The following is a 19362-nucleotide window of genomic DNA, read 5'->3' as shown; positions in this document are numbered from 1 at the left end:
AGTAGAAAGGAGAGACTCATGGGCACCATACTTGGCCGTGGCGCCTACGGCCCCAGCTCTCCGCCTCGGGGACTCGCGGGGCCCCATCCTTCCGGTGCGCGGGGCTCTGGAGCCAGAAATTGTACACAGACCATAAATTTCCCGCCCCGCCGGGCGCCGGGCCCCTCGCTCCGGCCCTGGATTCTGCGGCGGGTGGCAAAGCGCTGCTGGGACGGCCGCAGCTCCAGGCCGGTCGCATTCCGTCCCCCCCGCTGCACGGGCACCAGAGCAGCGTTAGGACTCGGGTCACAGCCCGCCCGAAGCTCCGGGCCGCTGCGTGGGAGGAGGTGGAGGCAGGCGAGGCCTGGGGGAGGCCCGGTGAGGATGGAAAGGGAAAGGAGTGACTAGGAGCACAGAGGGGGAAGCTTCTGTGCCTCTAGACTACTCGTCTTTTTCCATCTTGAAGTGGAGGGGGACAGTAATTGCTCCTGGCGACCACTAACTTACAGATGCTTTTGTAGTGAACTCTCCCCTCCTTGGATTGTCAACCTTGTACACCAGCCAGGGCCCACCAGGAATGCGCTTTGAGGGGTGGGGGAGCAAGAAGATTCTTAATGGATTTCTCTGGGGTGGTGTCTACTCCGTCAATGTAAAGAGGATATCGGAAATAATGAATGGAGTAATTCACTTAAAAAGAGAGCAGAGCTTTTCTTTGAACTCTGAACTTTTCGTTTTCTTTGAAGAGAAAGTCAGGGAAGTCCTCCAGTTTAGGACTGGGACAAGAAACTGGTGGGCTTCAGGGTCTGAGGCATGGCCACGCCCCTTGCCAACCAGTACCCTGATCAAATTATCCAACCTCTCGGCTTCTCAAACTGTGTATCTGACAGATTGGAAGAACAGTATCTTCTCGCCCAGCATTGGGGGGAAGGTTAAATGAGATACAAGACTTTCAATTCTTGCTTTAAAGTGGGCAACAACTGAGTCTGTTTCCTCCGTCTTCATTTGCATGCGCCCCCCACACCTCGCCTTGGGTGATTTCCAAGTAAAGATGAGTCCGGGACAGAAGAAATTAGCTACGTAATGGTGGTATCAGTGGTGATAGTTTAATAACCATTCTCACTTAGTGAGTGCCTTCTGTTTGCTGGGGTAAAGGTGCCCGAGGCTGTGCCTGCGTCTGTGACTGCTCGCTGTCCCAGATGCGCTCCCCTTACCCATGCAGACCGGACATAGAACTGCCTCCAGGTTGCAAACTGATGGGAAGAAAATGGGAAACCATAGTGGGAGAGCTGGAGAGAACTCAGAAAGCAGAATGAGTGTCCTCCCCACCATTCCTCTGCGATGGGAAAATCAAAAGAGGGGGAAAGGAGTGAGAAAGAAAGGTTCCAGTAGGTAAAATTGTTGGTTCGGACCATGCACCTTAGGGCGGGTTCCTCTAGCTTCCGACAGGAGCCGCTAACGGTCTCTAACTCGGAACCCTCCAGCACATAGTAGGGGCTCAGATGGTGTATACCGGTGTGACACTGAGGCTGTGGGTGGCCCCTTTGCGCCGGGACATCACCCTTGGCTCCTGAACAATGCTTCTGATGAGGATGGCATCTTTGCTCCTGGTTTGTTTTGTTTTGTTTTGCTTAATCTTAGGGAACCATTCAGTTTTTTAATAATAAGTTTTTAAAAACTGCCTTACATTTCATTTTGGGTCATGGAGGAGTCTGGAGTCCACAGTCACGAGCACCCTGGCTGCAGGATAACTAAAGTCACACGCCTCACTGACAGGCACCATATCTAATCGCTTGCCCTGGTTCCCCCAGAACACCGCCGTCCTGGCCCAGCTCCTCTTAAAATCCTACAGCGGAAGCTTTCACCATCTCAGGATGAAAGGAAGAGCCCGGCAGAGGAGTGGAGAGGGGAAACAAAAAAAAAAAAAAGGGAAGGGGCAGGGATCCCCAGAGCAAGAAGGAGGACAGGGGAGAATGGAGAGTGAAGGAAATGGAAACATTTACATTACAGTCGACATTCAATTTTAAAATTGTGTGCCTCAGAAAGTCTTTTGTTTCACTTTTTTCTAGTGTTTCACCCCCTTGTTCAACCACCAAAACAGCATTTTCAGGGAGAAAAGTCAATGGCGGAGGCAGGGACCTTGCCGGAGATGAGAACAAAGGGATTTGGCTTAGATCACTGCGGAGGACCTTAAGCAGCCTCGCGGGGCGATTTTCTGGGCGCCTTCCATCCGTGCGGGGCCCACGTGGAGACCAACCCGAGAGAGGTGGTGGCCTGAGGGCCCTCGCTGACCCTGGACGGGGCGCTGGGCCGGCGGGTTGGGGATCCGAGAAGACAGAGGTCTTGGGAGCGTTCACCACCCAAACGAGTGTTGAACGGGGCGCAGAACAGGCTCCTTCCCTCCCAAAAAAGGCTTGAGGCTTCGTGCGCGGTCTGCGCGGGAGCAGGGAGATCCCGACCGCACCGCGTCTGGGGACACTCCTTTGGAGGGCACGCGAGGCCTGTGATTCTCTCCATAGAAGGATCCAGAAAATGGCCTGATGATCAACGGATGCCCGTGGGGATTGCGAGATAAGGAATCCTATTCCGTTGTTCATTCATTCGTTCATTCGTTCGTTCACTGGCTCATTTCCTGAGCTCGCATCACGTGCTGGAAAGTGCGGGGTGCACTCTGCACCCCATTCCTACTAACAGAAATAAACAGCCCTGACAAATCAAAGCGCGGCTGAAATTTGCGGACGCTGAAGTCGTCGGAAGCCAGCGGGGCTGAGGGTAGCTTCGGAAGTCAGCGAAAGTCCCCGACGGTCCCCGACGCGTTCGTGCAGCAGAGGGAGAAGGCAAGGTGCAGATTCACTGCGGCCGACTTGCCGCCCTCCGCGCTGCGGAGAGACATTCCCGCCGTTCCCGACGCCCGGAGAAGCACACAGAGCGTCTGGCTTCCGCGTTGGTCCTCACGTTGATTGCTAGCGAGATGACCATGGACGAGTCACTCGAGACACAAAATGAGGCCCGTGGGCGCGCGACGTTCTACAGATGAGCGTGAGCGAACGAGCGCGCCCGTCATCTGTATGGGGCGCTGCTTGGGAACTCATTTCCTTGCTCAGCAATGGACTTAGTATCGGGGACCCTTGTGTATCCTCGTCCAGATGATTTGGGACTTCCAAGTCGGCTCCTCCTGGGTCACCCCTCAGCAGCTCCCATGCCTTGCGGCTCGACTTCTTCTGATGTTTACAACGGCAATCACCCGATCCCACTGTTCCTGAGGATTCACTGGGACTACAAATAACCACAAGGACCACGCATTTATTCAATCAACACTTCTTGAGGTGCCTTCCGTGCATCAAGCGCTGGGCTAGGTGCTAGAATTACTCCCGTGGTGAAGCAGAGCCCAACCCTGCCCTCGAGAAGCAGGGGGTGCCTTTTCCCAGCTAAATGGACCCTTGATATCGTGTTTCCGTTTTGAAGTCTCTCCCTCTATGTAATTAGTTAATAAAATCTCAAAATGCCATTTGTCTTGGTGTGATCTCAACAGTGGGCACATATTTTTTCCTCCTGTGGCCCCAGATACTTGCTTAGGTTTTCCTCAAATCTGAAGTGTCAGAAAACTCCGGCTCCTTCCCCTTCCAACTCCTAAGGAAAACTCCCAGCCACATCTACCAGGACGGTCTTGAGCACCTGCTGTGTGCACTGGGTCTTAGCTGAAGTGTCCGGAGGATGGAGAGGAAGGAGTGCCGCTGGGCTTCTCATGGAGTCAGCGGGTCTAAGCTCAACCTCCATGGACACGCTCTCCAAACACTCCGGTCTACTCTTTAAAAGGTTTCCCTGGAGGGGCGCCTGGGAGTCTCAGTCATTGGGCATCTGCCTTCGGCTCAGGTCATGATCCCAGAGTCCTGGGATCAAGCCCCCCATCAGGCTCCCTGCCTGCTTCTACCTCTCCCACTCCCTCTGCTATATTCCCTCTCTCGCTGTGTCTCTCTCTGCCAAATAAATAAATAAAATCTTTTAAAATAATAATAAATCAATAAATAAAAGTTTCCCTGGGGACATTGTGACTGCCCTGAATTCATGAGCCTCCACCTAAGGATTTAATTTCTGGGAGAGTAAGGATTTTCTTGTACTTTTTTCAACTGTGCAAATACTAATAAGGTAATAAATACCATTAACAATTGCCATTAACAAACAAAGGGAGGAGGAATATAATAAGCTTATGGTGTATGACATCCACTTTCTCATTTCACAATTTATATTGCCATTAATTCTCACAGCAGTTTCCAAAAATTGAAGTTAGGCGACTTTGATTATTTCCTACCATAGAGTTGAAGAAACTGAAGCCAAATGGTTATATTTCCCATGGTCTCACATTTAGTAATTGGTGAATGAATGAACGCTTCTTGCGTTCCTTGGGTTGGGGTCAAGCGTGTTCCTTTTGACACCCTCAACTCCGAGCTCCACCTGCCGGCCTTTCCTCATACCCAGCCCCCAGAAAGAGTCGTTGGAGTCACCAAAGCCTTGAGCTCTGGGCATAGGTCAGGTAGTATAGCCGCTGTCCCCTCCATGGCCTTCTATTTCTGGTCTGTCACCCACAGAACACTGTGCAAAAGGAGGAGGCTCATATCTGCCGGCTGGGACGAGGTCCAAGGGCAGGGGGAGAGAGAAGGAGCTAGCGCAGTGGCTGCCTGACAAGAGCGATGAGGCCTCGAACCCCTTGTGTTGTCCAGAAACCCATGTGTCAGCAACCACCGATGCGATTAGAAAATCACCAAGGATGATGCACTATCCCATGAGCAGGGTGTGGTCCAGACCTTAGACACATTAACAAAACCTATGGTGGCACAAGCTAAAGGGTGGGGTATCAATGCCCCTCGACTCCTGGAGGGTCATCTCTCAGGGACTACCCAGACAAAGACCAAGTAGGCCAATGGGAACTCACAGTTCCCCTCGAAGACTCAACACCTCTTATGCCCTTTTTAAAAAGCCACTGAGTTGTATCAATCCAGATCAGGATCTGGTTGGTCAAGTGCATCCCAGAGGACGCCTCTCCTTTTGCTCCTTAGGAAGCACTAACCCCACAGCCTTATCCGAGTCCTGGCATCACCCTCCAAGGGACACTGGGCAAGTGTCAAGAACCCAGACTCCATTACCCCATCCTTAAAATGAAGAAGTCAGAAGTAATCACACCTGTCAGGACTCCTATGCTTGTTCATAAAATGATGGAAGGCAGCACATCCAAGGGACCCCAGGGCCAGCAGTTATCTGAGCTTACCTGTCTGAGCTGCAGAGCCTGGGCCTGTTGGAACCCAGGTGGGGGAGGAGGAGGGAATAGCTTAGAAAGTACACACACACACACACACACCGCCTTGCGTAGCAGTCAGAAAGTCCAAAGAGCTGCTGGGGTGGGGGGGTGTAGTGCAGGTTTTAATACCCGCATTCGTGGGGAGAACCTGCATCATTCATTTATCTTTAGGACACTGGCCAATACCCTCACAACCTCGAAGGGAAGACGCTGAGCCAGATGCGTACGTGAGCACAATTAAATCGGGACATATCTCCCCCAGCCCTAATACCTGCAGTTAAAGCCCTCGGAAACCCAATAGGTGGGGCTTCACAAAGACCATGGAGTGTGCAGCCTCCTTCCCAAAGGCTAAAGAAGGGGGAATGCAAGGGCCCTTCATGTTTAGAGTCCTCTCCACCCTCTTTAAAGTAGGGTCACACGGTCCTGTAGGGAAGGCCGAATTCTCACTCCTTCAACCAGCTCTTCCTTCTCAAAGAAGAATGAAGGTGGAGGAGACCCTTGGGCAACCCGGAGATTGGTGCACCCACCTCAGCCCCCTGCCTCTCTTCCCCATTTCTTGCTCCAGAGCTGCCCCAGCCCCCCTACCACCACCACCCACCAATCCCAGCCCCGCCTACCCGGGTCGGTTTGAGGTCCGCAGGGGCTTGAGGGGAATTGGAGTCTGATGCGGGAATAGATTCGAACTCAACAGGTTAAAGCCACACGGGTTAAAGCTCAATTCTGAAACGCCCCCATAATAACCCCGACCCACCCCCTCGCAGGTCCTGGTTCCTGCCCCACCCTGAGGACCTTAAGTTCCCTGAGACTGGGACCGACCCACGGCAGTGGAATCTGGGGTCACCTAGAACAGGGGGGACCAGAGGGCTGGACACTCGGAGATCACCTGCTTGGCGATGGCCTCAGGCCAGAACCCCCGCCAACACCCTCCTTAGGACCCCAGCTAGAGGGAGCAGCCACAGGAAAGATCCCAGAGCCACTGGTCCCCTCTGAGGTGCGGAGGGAGTCAGAGGAATTGGTGACAACCGGAGTCTGAGCAAGCCCCCCAACCCCAGCACACACATGGTACCCACGAATCCTTGCGTGGTAGTGGGGTAAGAACAGAGGGCGATCTCCTTGGCTGGTCTGCGGGCCAGAGCCTCCCTTGGAGACAGGATTTAGCCTTGAAGTGCCACGGGGCCGGAAAGCTTTGGTTCCGGGGAAAGGAGGTGGTGGGGGGGCACAGGGCAGCGAGGGCCACGCGTTCCCAGCAACTGGGGACCTCCGGGTCCCTGCCAGCTCTGGACTGCGGCGCCCGCTCTCAGTGCTTTGGTCGGCGAGGCTTGGCTCAGGCAGACTTTTCTGGAGCCCAGCGCCCCACGCACCGACCCTGGCAGAAGAAGGCGGCGTGAGACTTCTCGCTCTGCTTTGCCGTCTGGAGAAGGGAAAACTTTATTTGTGTGGTTTTGATCAGAAGAGTCTGAAATGGCCAGTACCTCGTCTCCCCCGTGTGTGTCTGAGTCTGCGTGGCTGGGCACCTCTGGAAACGTGTGGATGTGTGGCCTACGCGTGTAATTGTGGTGTGCGCGCGCGTGCCCCCGGAGGGTATTAGACCCCCTCCCGTCCCAGAGAGACCCGCGGCAGCCAGCCCTCGGCACCCCCCGAGCTGCGCCTCGGTAACCTGGCTCCGAGGGCTGGGCGCCGCGGGGGCCACTGCGGTTGGGAGGCAGAACCCGGCTCGGACAGAGTTCTTGCTGCTTTTCGGTAAGGGCAAGTCTCCGGCCGCGAGCGTCGGAAGCGGGGGTGGCAGCTCAGCTCAGATCCGCGGCCCGCGCGCACCCGCTGCCCCCTCCGAGCCCCAGCCGGGCGGGCCTCGGCGGGCCTGGAGTGTGCGGAGCTAGCGCGCACGGCTTTCTCTTGGGCGCATTAGAAATCTCTGTCTTTGTTCAAGAATTTCTAGCTTTCCTGGCCGCTCTTGCAAGCACTCAACACCAGCGGGAAAATTCCCGATCCCTGGGCCAAGCGAGCAGTCCCGGGATGAGTGGACCCGGCCCGAAAAGCGGTTTTTGCTCCCCACCACCAGGCTGGCCTCGAGAGGGCTCTTCGTCCTTCCGCTGCTCCTCTTGCAAATGAACTTTAAACTTCTCCTGGACTCGTGATACCATGTTCCTGATGAAAAGGTGGAAGGACTCCACTGCCCAGGGTAAAGCCCAGCTAGAGTTTCACGGGGAAGATATTCAAGGAGAGGTCGGGGGTGGTGGAGAAAGGGGCGCCTCCTGGGAGCCCTCTAGGAGCATCCCCAGTGCCACCCCAAGGAGCTCCCCGCCCAGCGCATTTCCCTCCGGTACCCCACCTTTGCTGCGCCCTCTGGTCTAGCGGATCCTGGCAGTGGAACGGTACTTGAAATCACAGCATTACGGTCCTGGGCGATTATTTCCTTCACTTTTTAAACCTGGGCCCCAGGAGGAGAAATGTGAGGGGGGATTGGAGCAGCGGGCACCTCGAGGGCCTTGTGAGAGGCAGAGTAGCTGCCCAGTGCCTAAAGCACCAACTCCTCCCCAGTTCTCCTTCCCAGCTGAGCTCCCGTACTAGATTCTCCTGAATGCCAGCTCCGGATTTAAGTGTCTCAAAATTCCACGACCTTGGGATGTCCTGGTTACAGAATTTCAATATTTCGGGGGTCAAAGGAAAGTAATCTCGATAGTGAAGGCAAAACTGAGGTATGGGGAGAATCCTGCTGTTTGGGCAGCGGAGTTTGTGGAATGGTGGAAGAACGCCCCCCCCCAAAGTCTAGAACCCAAGCAGGTGTGGAGGCTGCTCTGCTGGGAAACTGGGGGCATATTTAAAGACAATAGCTGGCTCACATTCCCTTTTAACTCGAGGTCCCTTCTAGAGCCCTCTACCTCTCTTTTCTCCTTCCTCCACTGGACCACCCTGATCGCTCCCACTTCCCTCCCCACTACACACATTCCTCTAGGAGTTCAGCTTCATTTGGAGGCTGGGAGGTTGATTGGGGCAGGGAATGGCCAGCCTTGCACCCCTGTGCCGTGCCAGGTCAGCAAAGGCTAAATCTGGGGCCTCTACTCTAAAATGGAGGTCTTCTAATGTGCGCAAGTCAGTGAGTTAAAATGGGGAAGAAGCTAGCCGGATCTGGGAGCCACTAGGAGCCTCCTCACTCCAGCCAGGGGACTGAGATGTGTCCCGGGCTAGCTGACCTGAGCATCCCACTCTCTACAGAAAGACATCCTACCAGAGAACCAACTCTTAACCTGGATGGTGGGCCTGTGAGAAGCCTTGTTCCCTGGCCAGAGTTCAGTGCCAAACAGCCCCGCGTGGTCAGGTTTGTTGGCAGTCTGTTTTTAAATCTCGCAAAAGGACTCTATACCAACTCCGGACATTTCATTTTGAGGAAAGGAGAGCCAAGAGAGGACAGGTCTTCAGCCTTTGAAAAACAAAACGAAAACCCTTAAATGGCCCGTTCCAGTTGCAGTGTGGAAGCAAAACTGGTATTTCAGTGGCAATATGGTTGGGAAACGGGGCGCTGGTCTCCTGGCTGCTTGGGGGTTGGGGGCTGCGGAGAGACTCACTGGGCGTCACCAGGGGCTTAACTGCAAGGAAGACTGTGTGCCTGAGGAGGGGGTTGAGATGCAGTTTTGAGAGCCAGGAGGTCTGAGCTCTGGTTCGGGTTATTGCCTGGGTGTGACCTTGAACAAGTCACCTCCCTGCCCCACGGTTGTTTGGGCACCTTTAAAACTTTCTCAGGCCCAGCCTTTTCAGCTCCAAGGACTGTGATTTGTCTGTCTTTTCTCCAGGACACTACCTCCTCCACTTAGACATCCTGAGCAAGGGGCGGTTTGTGTTGGAACTGCCTAAAAGTTCCGCTGTGGACTTAGGACTTTGAGTGGCCGTCTTTGTAAGCACCCACCGTGGCTAAACTGGCCACCTGCCTCACCATCTTCTCCGCTCCAAGTCTGGATACTCGCTAGCAAAGGAAAGGCCAGGGGCCCACTCAGTGTCCTGACTCAGGGTGGGGAGGCCATCTGCCCCACGGGACTAACCATTTCTGTGACCACCTCTGCCTTCTGGCCACACTCAGGGTCATGGAACACCGGTTCAGTGGCGGGGAAGCAAAGTTTATGGCCAAGGAGGCCTCTGAACTTGAAGCCTATCTGGGCAGCAAGGTGACTCTGAGGTTGCAGGACTTCCGCCAATCCCAAAAGCCCTAGTCCCCCACCTCCAGCTGCTGTGACCTGCTGTGCCCCCAGCGCGGCTAATCCACGGCTTTCACGACTGCGCGGCCCCAGCAAACCAAGCGGCCTTTACAAACCGTAGTAAACATTTTATTTACAAGTTCATGGCGTCCTAAGTGCAGCTCGTCTTTGCGCCACAACCCCCCGGAGTGCGGGGAGAAGCTGTTTCGTCCGACACTTCACAGTATGAACTGCTCGCTGCCGGGGAGAAGTTTTGGCCGGCGCCGGGTCCTCGGGCGGGGCCCCCTGGGCTCTGGGCACCAGCGCGACAGCGATGGGCAGCTGGGACCTTGGGCAAGGTAGCTCCGCTGCGGCGTCTCCGGTCCCAGCCCCACCGCCAACACAAAGCAGGCGCAAAATCCAGCCCACCCTGGGAGGCTGGGGGCGGCACGCGGGCCCCGGGGCCCTGCCTCGTGCAGTCTACGGGCCGCCCAGCGGTGCCTGGGAGGGCTCGGGGCTCTGCGGAGCGCCGCTGAGGGTGGGCTGGGGCGCCGGCAGCAGCTCCGAGGCGCCGCCGCCCCCGCTCCCCGCGCCACCGCCGCCGCCGCCGCCGCCGCCGAGGCTGGCGAAGCTGAAGCCGCCACTGCCGCCGCCGCTTCCCGCGCTCCCACAGCCGCTGGCCGGGAGGAGGGCGCCCGCTGCCGAGGCCTTGATGACCGTGGTCTGGTGCAGAGACCGCTCGGCCCCGTCAGTCCGCTCCGTGTCGCTGGGGGCCATGTCCAGAGACTCGGAGTCGCTGCTCTCGCTCTCGGCCTCGCCCTCCGAGCGGCTGAGGCTCCGCTCCTCCTGCTCGCCGTCCGCAGCCGCTCCTCCGCCCGACGGCTTCTCGCCCGCCTCTTTGTCCTTGTCCTTCTGGGCCTGGGCCTCCTTGGAGTGCCGCCACTTCATTCGCCGGTTCTGGAACCACACCTTCACCTGCGCCGCAGCACGTGCGAAGACAAGAAGGGACACCGAGATGAGACGTGGGCTCGCGACGCTCGGCTCGCGCGCAGCCTGGAGCCCGGGGCCCCAGTACCTCTGCCACTGGGCACTGGGCTCGGCTCCGGCGCCGGGAGGCAGCCCAGGAAAACAACGACATCGCCGGGGACCCTCGCCTAGGGAACCCACGAGAACTGTTTCTCAAAATGTAGCCCTCCAGACCGGGTCCTGAAATAACTTGGATGCTTTCCGAAAGGCGGAGTCCTGCACCTCGCCCTCAAACGAAGCGATTTCTGTTCTAAATCAATGCTTCTTAACCCCACTTGAGCCAGGACTCCCCAAGAATCTGATTAAGTTATGGACCCTTGGCCCAGAAAAAAAAAAAAAAATACCCAGGATTTTAAGGGTTTGGTGAACCAATGTTAAGAATTCCTGCAAAGCTGGTCCCCTCCTCGACTGCCAGCACCCAAGACAAGTTTCTACAAAAGCAATTCTTAAAGAGAAACCGTGGGAAACACAGAGGGAAAAGTGGGTTCAAAGAGTTAATCCCACTGGGGTGGGGGCATTGCCGGACCATCAGTAGAGGAGCATTTCCTTGGCATGTGTGTACTCAGAAGCTGATAAGGACCCTGCCCCTGGCTGGGATGAACTCCTCCTTCTGCAGCCTTAGAATATGCCCGCATTAAACCTGTGCAAAGTGAAGGAAGGGGGTAGGGATGGGGTGGATAATCTATATAAATATATACAGTCCCCTGGGGGACCCAGTGCTGTTCACACAAGTCCCAGCTTCCCTTTTAAAAATAACATCCACAGCTGGTGGAAAACGGCTGGGCTCTTCCACCGTGTGTTGGGGAGGGGAGCTGTGTAATGGAGGACAGAAAGACAAGGTGGGGGGGGGGGCGAGGGGGACCCTAAAGGAGCTATGAAAAGGTACCTGCCTTTGACTTCTGCCCTACTCAGAACATTGAACCCCCAGGGAGCAAAGGTCACCGCTGTGGGGTTTGGAAGAATGGTGACTCTTCTATTTTCAAACCACCCCCCCAAAAAAGTCCAGTTCTTGGAGAAAAGAAAAAAAATTGAATTCAGAAATTGAACTCCAACACGGCAGATTCGCCATTGTCCTGAAAAAAAAATTCAAGGAGACAGAACCTGCTGAAACGCTCTTGGGTGTTTTAAGAAAATCTTTCTTTCTTTCTTTCTTTCTTTCTCTCTCTCTCCCCCCCCCCCCCCCCCCAGATTTTTCTTGAGAGCTTATGCCGTTAGAAAGTCGGCGGGACTGTGGCTGCTGCTGTGTGCACTCCTGGCCCTGCTGGGGCTAAGTCATTCCGTTTGAAATGATGTTTTCACTTCCTCACAAATGGGGATTTCACAATCCAGCGGCAGCAGCAGGAGGAGGAGGGAGGAAGGACGGGAGGAGAAAAAAAAAAAAAGAAAGAAACCAACAATCTCTTGACTTTGGATTTTTATCTCTTCCGAAATAAACTGCCTCCTACAGCGAATGGCACTACAGTCGAGTACATAATTATCTCCCGCGGCCTATTTGCTTTCTCCGCGGTTCTTTCGCCTGTTGGCCAAAATAAACAGGCTGTACTTGTTGACATACATCTTTGGGGATGGGCTATTCTTTCCGTCCTTCTTTCCCTCCCATCCCCCCCTCTTCCAGACTCAAGTTTCGATGCCTACAATGTCTCCAGAAATCCAAGATCATGCGTTTCCCCGGCAAACGCGGAGTGGGCCGGGGTGGAGGGAGGCCTGGGGCCAGGCCGCGCTGCTGCTGCCCCCCACCCCGCGAGGGGGCTGGGCGCGGGAGCCCGAGCCGGCTTACCTGGGCGTCCGTGAGGCCTAGCATCGCGGCCAGTTGCTTTCGGTCGGGTTTCGTCACGTACTTCTGGATCTCAAACCTCTTCTCCAGGCCTTTCCTCTGCAGGTTGGAGAAGACCGCCCGCGACCAGGAGCGCTTCCTTTTGTAGGTCTGCGGCATGGTGTCCTTCGTAAGCACGGCGTAGGGACCTGCCGCCCGGCGGTAGCGGGAGCAAGAGAAAGACAGGGGGCCCCGTCAGTGCCCCCGTCCGTGCTCTGCGGGCCCGGGACTCGCCGTGCTGCTTTAGACTGTTTTGCGTGAACAGCGGCCCCCATTCAGAGAGCCCTTCACGCAGACCTGGAATGGCCTTTCTAAAAAGGAATCCTACAGCTCTTAAGACTTCAGGCTCAAGGCCGAAAGCGAGGGTGGTGTGGAGAAGTCCCGCGCTTTGTCGATTAATTCCAAAGAAAAAACATAAACCTAACACGTGGCCTTTGGGGCATGCGAAAATGTCCCTTGGGCCTGAAGGATGGGGAGATGACAGCTTTGACTCTCGTGTGTGTACGTGTGTGTATGTACACGTTCTTGCCAACGTGTTCTTGCAAGACGGAACCTCCTTGGACAAAGTGTCCGAGGTCACTCCTAACTCTGTGTATGTTAAAAAGCAACACCTCTTGCTGCATTTTCAAGCCACTCTCTGGCGAAAAGACTAGGGAAAGCCCCTTCACCCCACCCCGCCCGCCCACGCACACACCTTCTCTGCACCCCCAGGCCCCCCACCTCCCTGCCCCCAGGGAGCCGACGGAAGAGCGAGCTAGCTATCTGAGAACTCTTTCGGTTTCTGTCTCCGGACTTGGTAGCCTCCTGCACCAACTCCGGGATTGGGGCACAGACGGGGCCACGTGAGGCGTCACTCCTGAGTCAGTCGACTTGCCCCATTAAGCCGTCGCTTGGGAGGGTTTCCGTACCTGGAAACGTGTCTTGAAACTGATGCTGAACTGAATTCCTCGGGTTCGAGCTTAAGGGACTCAGGATGGCAGAAGCCTCGTTAATGGGATCTAGAGACGCGAAGAACTGCCCGGCGGAGGGCTGCAGGCCGGGGAGGTGCACCCCTGCGGGCCGCCCGCTGGTTAGCAGGGAGGTGAGGTCTGGAGAGGAGGGAAAAGAAGAGCCGGTTACACCTCGGGCAAAATCACACTCTCGGGCTGAGTTGTTCCTCCCATCCCCCTCGACTGGGTTTTCCTGGAGCAAAGTCACGAGAGACCCTTGTCTCCGCGCCAAAACCCCTCTCTCCCGACAGTGGCCAAGGGGCGATGCGCAAAGTGTTCCTGCGTGTAGCCCATAGGTCTACGTCCACAGTCCACACGTACAGCAAGGAAGGGCTTTGCATAAAACGGCCAAAAGGAAGTCACTTCCAGGTGCCTGGCGAGAATTCCACAGACCTGCCCCCTCCCCCGTGAAGGAGCCCCAACTCTGCCTTCTCTTGGGAGCCGAGACTCTATTTTGTTTATCTACATTCCTTGAGTGGAATTTCACTAGAAATCAGATAAATGCAAGAGAAAGTGTTCCCCAAAAGGGCTTTCCCTCTCAAATTAATATAGTTCTCTCTCTCCATACGAGATTCAAGAGACAGATGATAGTCATTTCAGCAAATATTTAGACCAACGATTTTTATGAGTAATGATTCCGGAACGTGCGTTTTTAAAGTATCCCTGGAATCTTTTTTTTTTTTTTTTAACGCGGAGCAGGTGAGTTTTAAACCTATCGTTTCACAGTCTTCTTACAGTTCACTCACTTGTCCCTCATTTTACCCGTTTGTCCTTAATTGTGCAAATACTCGAAGGCATCCCAAATGGCCCTGGGACCGGGGAGTGAGTGCGCCAGGGCCGTGGTAAGAGGCCTGCAGCCTCTCGCCCAAGACCTACCTCTCAGCGTGTTGCCTTCCTTGACTTTGGGGTCAAATTCTGCAGACAAAATGCGATCAATTCCAAATTTGAGGTCCTTACTAGAGGGGGCCGGGGCCGAGCCGCTGTGCGGGGGGTTTGGAGCCACCCGCGCCCCGGAGACCGGTGGCTGCAAGGCGCCAGCCCGGGGTGGAGGCGGAGGCTGCTGCTGCTGAGGCGGCTGTTGCTGCTGCTGTTGCTGCGGGTGATGGTGGTGGTAGGCGGCTGAGAGCGGAGACAGCCGCTGCGGGAAGCCAGCCGGGACTTCGGAGGGCGCCACCACGGGGGTGGGTCGAAGCGGGGATCTGGCGGCCGCTTGGAAAGAGGCGTGCGGGTGAGCCGAGCCCAAATGCGCGGTGAGGGCGGCGGCCGAGGCCCCCGCCAGACCCTCCGCGGCCGCCCCTGGCTCCCCCACGCCGGCGTGCAGGATGTCTGCGATGCAGAAGGAGGGTTTCTTGACCGCGGCGGGGTCCAAGGGGAAGGCGCAGCCGCCCGGGCCGGCCGAGGAGCAGTAGGCGGCCGACCAGAGGCTGAAGTTGGAGGCGTAGAAGGGAGCCAGCCCGGCGGCGAACATTCTGGCTGGGTGCGCCGAGCTGCCGCCGCGGCCGGGCCGGGCCCGGCCGAGTGGGTGGGTGGGTGCGCGGAGGGAGAGCGCTGAGTCCCGGGGCCAGCGGCGGTCCAGCCGGGGACGATCCGCTTTCGCTTCTCTGTCCGCACCGAACACAGGCCAGGGAGCCCTAGCGCCGAGGGAAGAGGCGAGGCCCGGATCCCGGCCGGTCACAGCCGCGGCCCCTGGTCTCACTTTAAAGGCAGCGCGGCGCCCGCGCTCCCCGCGGGCTGGAGGCGAGCGAGGGGCGCTGGAGCGGCTGGGCGGCGGGGGCCGCGGCTCCGCACACGCCGGGGAAGCCGGGGAGACAGGGGCCGGCACCGAAAGAAAACCCAAACAGCTAAGCCCTAAGAGCTAAATTTAAAACAACAACAATAATAATCCGTTAGTTTAAAAAAAAAAAAAAAAAGAAAAAAAAGGAAAAAAAAAAAAAAAAAAACTCCTCTCTAAAAACTCCCAAAGTTTTGGCAGGAGCTTTGGAGTCAGACCCAGGGTAGGACCTCGAACCGAGCGCTCATTGGCCATCCTCGTGACCAATGGGAGCGGGGAGTGGGGGGAATTGGGAAAGGGGGCGTGGCCCACCGCCTCGGCCACGCCCCGGCCACGCCAAAGTGTTTGCTGCTGCTGCGTGGGCTAAGCGCGGTCCCGCGCGTAACGGCCCGGGCGGCGCCTCCAAGGAATTCTGACCCTCCGCTAACGTCTGCAGCTCCAGACCGATATCGGACGTAGAGAGCTGGTCCCAGCGCTAGCTTTTACCCAGAGTGGCTGGTGCTCCCGTGTATTTTCACGGGTGCAAAGCCCGCCTCCTGGAGCACGGGGGCGGCCCCCTAGGTTCCCTCCTCCTGACTTCACTCGGGCCTGATTTGTCTTCGCTCTGCCGTTCTCCGTCCTCTTCCTTCGTGGGCTCCCGCTGCCGAGCGGCTCCGCTCTGAGCTCTGGCGCGGGAAAGCTGGGGTCCGAAGTCCCCGCCCAGTTTAGCCCTGCGGCCGCCTCGCAGCCTCGGAGATCCTCACGGAGGAGGGGAGGGGCGATCGCCAATTAGCTTCAGTGACAATTTGGACGAGTAACTTTTCAAACAAAATAAGATGGATGTCTCCGAACCTCTCCCTTGGACGCAGCCAAACCCTCTCCCGAGCCTCAAGCTACAACCAAACAGGCCGCCCTCCGATACCCGGGAAAGCGGCACGCGCGTCCCCTTCTCTGCTGCACCTTGTGGGAAATGTCACCCTCCCAGCTCCACCACATCCCCAGATCACGTGGGGTCCATTGTTTTGCAAGTGCACATTTCCTTGGGGTTAAATACTACTTTCAATTCAGTGACTGTTTCCCCAGGAACCCCTTGGGCCTGGTCGCAGAAGAAGTTGCAGTGGAGACCAACGCCGTCCATTCGTGCTTTGGGTCTTTAGAGCGCAGAGTGGATGTAGTGGGGTTTTCTGCAACATCAACATCTCTGTTTTAAGAATTCGTTCTCTTTTAAATTACGGTCAGAATGGATTTCCCCACCCCTCTCCCAAACAAACCACAGGCCACCCAGATGAGCTCTTCCTGCACATTTTCAGGAAGAAAATAAAATAATAACAATAATGAAACCACGTAATCTTTTGTTTTCGATTGCCCTAATAAGCATCTCTTAATTGAACTTCTGTGCTTCTGTCGCATGTCTCCCTCCCCCCAAAAGACTTTTAATACAATTGCATTAAAGCTTCTGTGACATTTCTTATTTCACTTCGTCCCAAAGAGGTCTTTCCAAATCAACCCAGGAAGGCAACTGAATTTGCCATACCTAGGTCAAATTCAGGATTTGGGCTGCTTAAATTTATTTCTAGTCATTTCTGGCCTCTTGTGGCAGATGCTGTCATTTTAAGCTTTTGACTTTCTCCAGGAAAGTGATCAATCCCTTCTTCGAGGCAGCCCTGGGACACGCCTGTCCCCTACCTGTGCCTCCATCAGCTCCCTGTCTTTCTCCGTCTCTAGGTCGCTTTTTTACTGAAGGGTTTTCGTGACTTGCAGGGACAAAGATGTTATTTCCAGAGATGATATGAAGTGGTTGGATCGCCTGAGGACACTGGCATCTGGGGCAAGAGATCCAGGAAGACCAGACCCCTTTCTAGCCAGAGGCAAAGGAGTGACAGGTATAAGGCCGCTTGGGGCATTGGATCCTTCTTCAAGTGCCCCAGTGGGGGTGTTGCAGACAGGGGCAGGGACTGTTGGGGGACTCCGCTGGAAGAGTGAGGCCTTCACAGATCCCAGGGACAGTCACCAGCGCCAGTGTGTGTGAGAACGGGCATAAACCCCCTTTTCTTCTTTTTTCTAGTGTCACTTCTAATTCCAGTTTGACTGCAAACATTCAATCAGCAGCGCCTAAGTTCAAACTCAAGGTTCTAAAGGAGGCATATTTAGGCCTCACCCCTGCCTTCAGCCCCCAATAAGACTCTCGGGGTGGGCGCTGCGTGCAGTCTAGGCGGAACGTGGACCCTCTGGGTGTCCCGAGGCATCCACGACCCGCTTCTGTAGCATTTCAAGGCCCGGAGCCAGGGGCAGGCGGGGCGGAGCCGAGACCCTGGAGCAGGGTTCTCCTGCGGACTCCTAGCCCGGCTGCGCGCTCCTCCTCTGTGTCCCCGAAAGGCCGCGGCTTGGTTCTAAATTGCAACTTCTTGCGCGCGCCCCTGCTCTTCCAGGCCCTCGGGTCCTTTGCAACCGTGCCGGCACCACCCGGGCCACCTGGAGGGAAAGGCCAAAAAGGAAACCTGTGGAAGGACCCTCTGCTTCCCCCACCGCCCCTCACCCCCGACACACACCCCTTCCCCAGGATCAGGTCTCAAGGCTGTGGGCCCCTCGCCCTCTTCGGAGCCCGCTGACTCCCCTCCTCCTGACTACCCACCCCCCAGAACCAAGAAAGCAGCAGGAAACCCCGGGCTCGCCGGAGTTCAGGTCATCTCCTGTTTTTTTGATGGGCTCAAACTCGTACTAAATGAGCGGATGTGCCTGCGAGATTGGTCTCAAAATAGAAGCGGCGTTAGTATTTTAGGATACTGCAGAAATCCTTATTTCTTCCGGAGAAAAACTCTATAATGACTCCTAGCACTTCCCCTTTCAATATTTGTGCAACTTTATCTCCACCGACAAGTTGCTCGGGTGACGCAAATCCGCCCTTGTGTATTACAACTACCAAAATAAATGCACGGAAATCAATTCCCTTCTAGCAATGAAAATATAAATATACAGCTGCGACTTTCCCCTTTAATCTTTGCTTTCCGAGCGGCTCCGAGCTGTGGCGAAATGAACTGGTCCAGAGCAATTGAGACGGGCGGGGACGCTCTGGGGGCAGAGAGGCTAGGGCTTCCCGGGGCCTGGTAGCCGCGAGGCTCCCCTCTCCAACAGGAGCCGAGAGCGCCTCACTTCGCCGCATCAACTTGAGCTTAAATGGGGCCGCGCTGTCTTTGAGGAAGCTCATCTGTAAAGACAATTTCGTCAGAGGATGCAAAGCTGTGCTGGCCAATTACAATTGAAAATAGAGCAAAAGAAGTAGTTGTTGATACTAAAAGACCACAAGAGCAGGGGGTTTTGATCAGTTCTGATGGCTGTCTTTAATGCATTCAACTCTCCCCTTCTCTTCTGCTGGGTAGACGCACAGCCAAAAAACAACAACAACAACAACAAAAAACGATTTCACATACTGGGAGTGGACAATGCCAGATAAGGCCCCTTTTGTAATGGAACACTTTTGCTTATAGGGACCTAGGATTGAAAGAAGGGACCTAAATCAGAGGTCAATGCATTGATGGGAGTAAGAGATGGGTCCCCTTACCCTTTAGTTGTCCCTGTCTTTACACCCCCCATATTGAAATCACCAGTGCAAATTCTTGTCCTAAACCCCAGGACGCAAATACACACCAACTGAGCATAGAAGCTCAAAGAGAGTGACTGTTGACCTTTGTTTATTGAAGTAACCTAACTCTGTGAGGGCTTGAGCTGTCCAGATCTGCTATCCCCTTTTGTTTTTCCTTTCTCCTCACCCTCTGCCCCCTCCTCTTCCTCCTCCTCCTCCTTCTCCTTTCCCTTCTTCTTCTTCTTTTTGTACATGCTAGGCAAAATAATGTGCAAGGCAGTTGCTCTGTGGACTTGGGACTCTTCCACACCCCTTTATTTTGAATGTTATTTCAATCACGGTACCTCCTGGTTTCAAAGACAAAGAAGGAAATAATTAAATATTCACAGTCCGGAAAGAGAAGGAAACATAGCTACCCAGCTGAGGATAGAGAGATTACCAGTAATGCGGGAATCTGCTTGTATTCTGCCTTCATTCTTCCAACTCAAGATTTATAGACTGTGGGGCTCAGTGCTCACATTAAGCTGTGGGTATGGGAGCTCTGTTCCTTGTGGATGCTACATACTGGAGATTAGGACTCTAGAGACCACACACACACACACACACACACACACACACACTTTGTATTATTCTAAGCAGCCCCTAATCCCTTTTCCTGGAGACTTTAGTTCTTCCAGAACTAGAGTTCCTGAGTTTTTCTGAAGATAGTTAGACTTTGATATGGGGTAGGAAAGGCAGATAACAATGCAATAGGACCAAAAGGTCCATA

At 55.2% G+C, this 19362-nt stretch overlaps 1 protein-coding gene across 1 annotated transcript; it reads right to left on the bottom strand.

The window, feature by feature from the left end:
* Nucleotides 1-9579: 9579 nt before the first annotated feature.
* LOC111151082 (H2.0 like homeobox) lies at nucleotides 9580-15212 on the bottom strand. Its single transcript, XM_022508832.1, has 4 exons — nucleotides 14140-15212; nucleotides 13183-13362; nucleotides 12239-12423; nucleotides 9580-10410 (listed from the first exon to the last, which is right to left on the bottom strand). The coding sequence occupies exons 1-4, from the start codon at nucleotides 14729-14731 to the stop codon at nucleotides 9916-9918; spliced, it is 1452 nt and encodes a 483-aa protein (XP_022364540.1). The 5' UTR covers nucleotides 14732-15212; the 3' UTR covers nucleotides 9580-9915.
* Nucleotides 15213-19362: the final 4150 nt, after the last annotated feature.

Source organism: Enhydra lutris, unplaced genomic scaffold (genome assembly GCF_002288905.1).
Source record: "Enhydra lutris kenyoni isolate GAN:26980312 unplaced genomic scaffold, ASM228890v2 scaffoldscaffold25, whole genome shotgun sequence".
Taxonomy (NCBI): Eukaryota; Metazoa; Chordata; class Mammalia; order Carnivora; family Mustelidae; genus Enhydra; species Enhydra lutris.
The sequence above is the reverse complement of the archived record's forward strand: the minus strand, read 5'-3'. Positions and strand labels throughout refer to the sequence as shown.

What these genes read in the sequence shown, in the direction of transcription:
- LOC111151082 (XM_022508832.1), bottom strand. Translation starts at nt 14,731, where the DNA reads ATGTTCGCCGCCGGGCTGGCTCCCTTCTACGCCTCCAACTTCAGCCTC. An exon ending in GGAAGGCAACACGCTGAGAG is followed by an intron (nt 13,363 to 14,139) that starts GTAGGTCTTGGG and finishes CCTCCTCTCCAG; the next exon opens with ACCTCACCTCCCTGCTAACC. An exon ending in TAGGCCTCACGGACGCCCAG is followed by an intron (nt 10,411 to 12,238) that starts GTAAGCCGGCTC and finishes GCTGCGGCGCAG; the next exon opens with GTGAAGGTGTGGTTCCAGAA.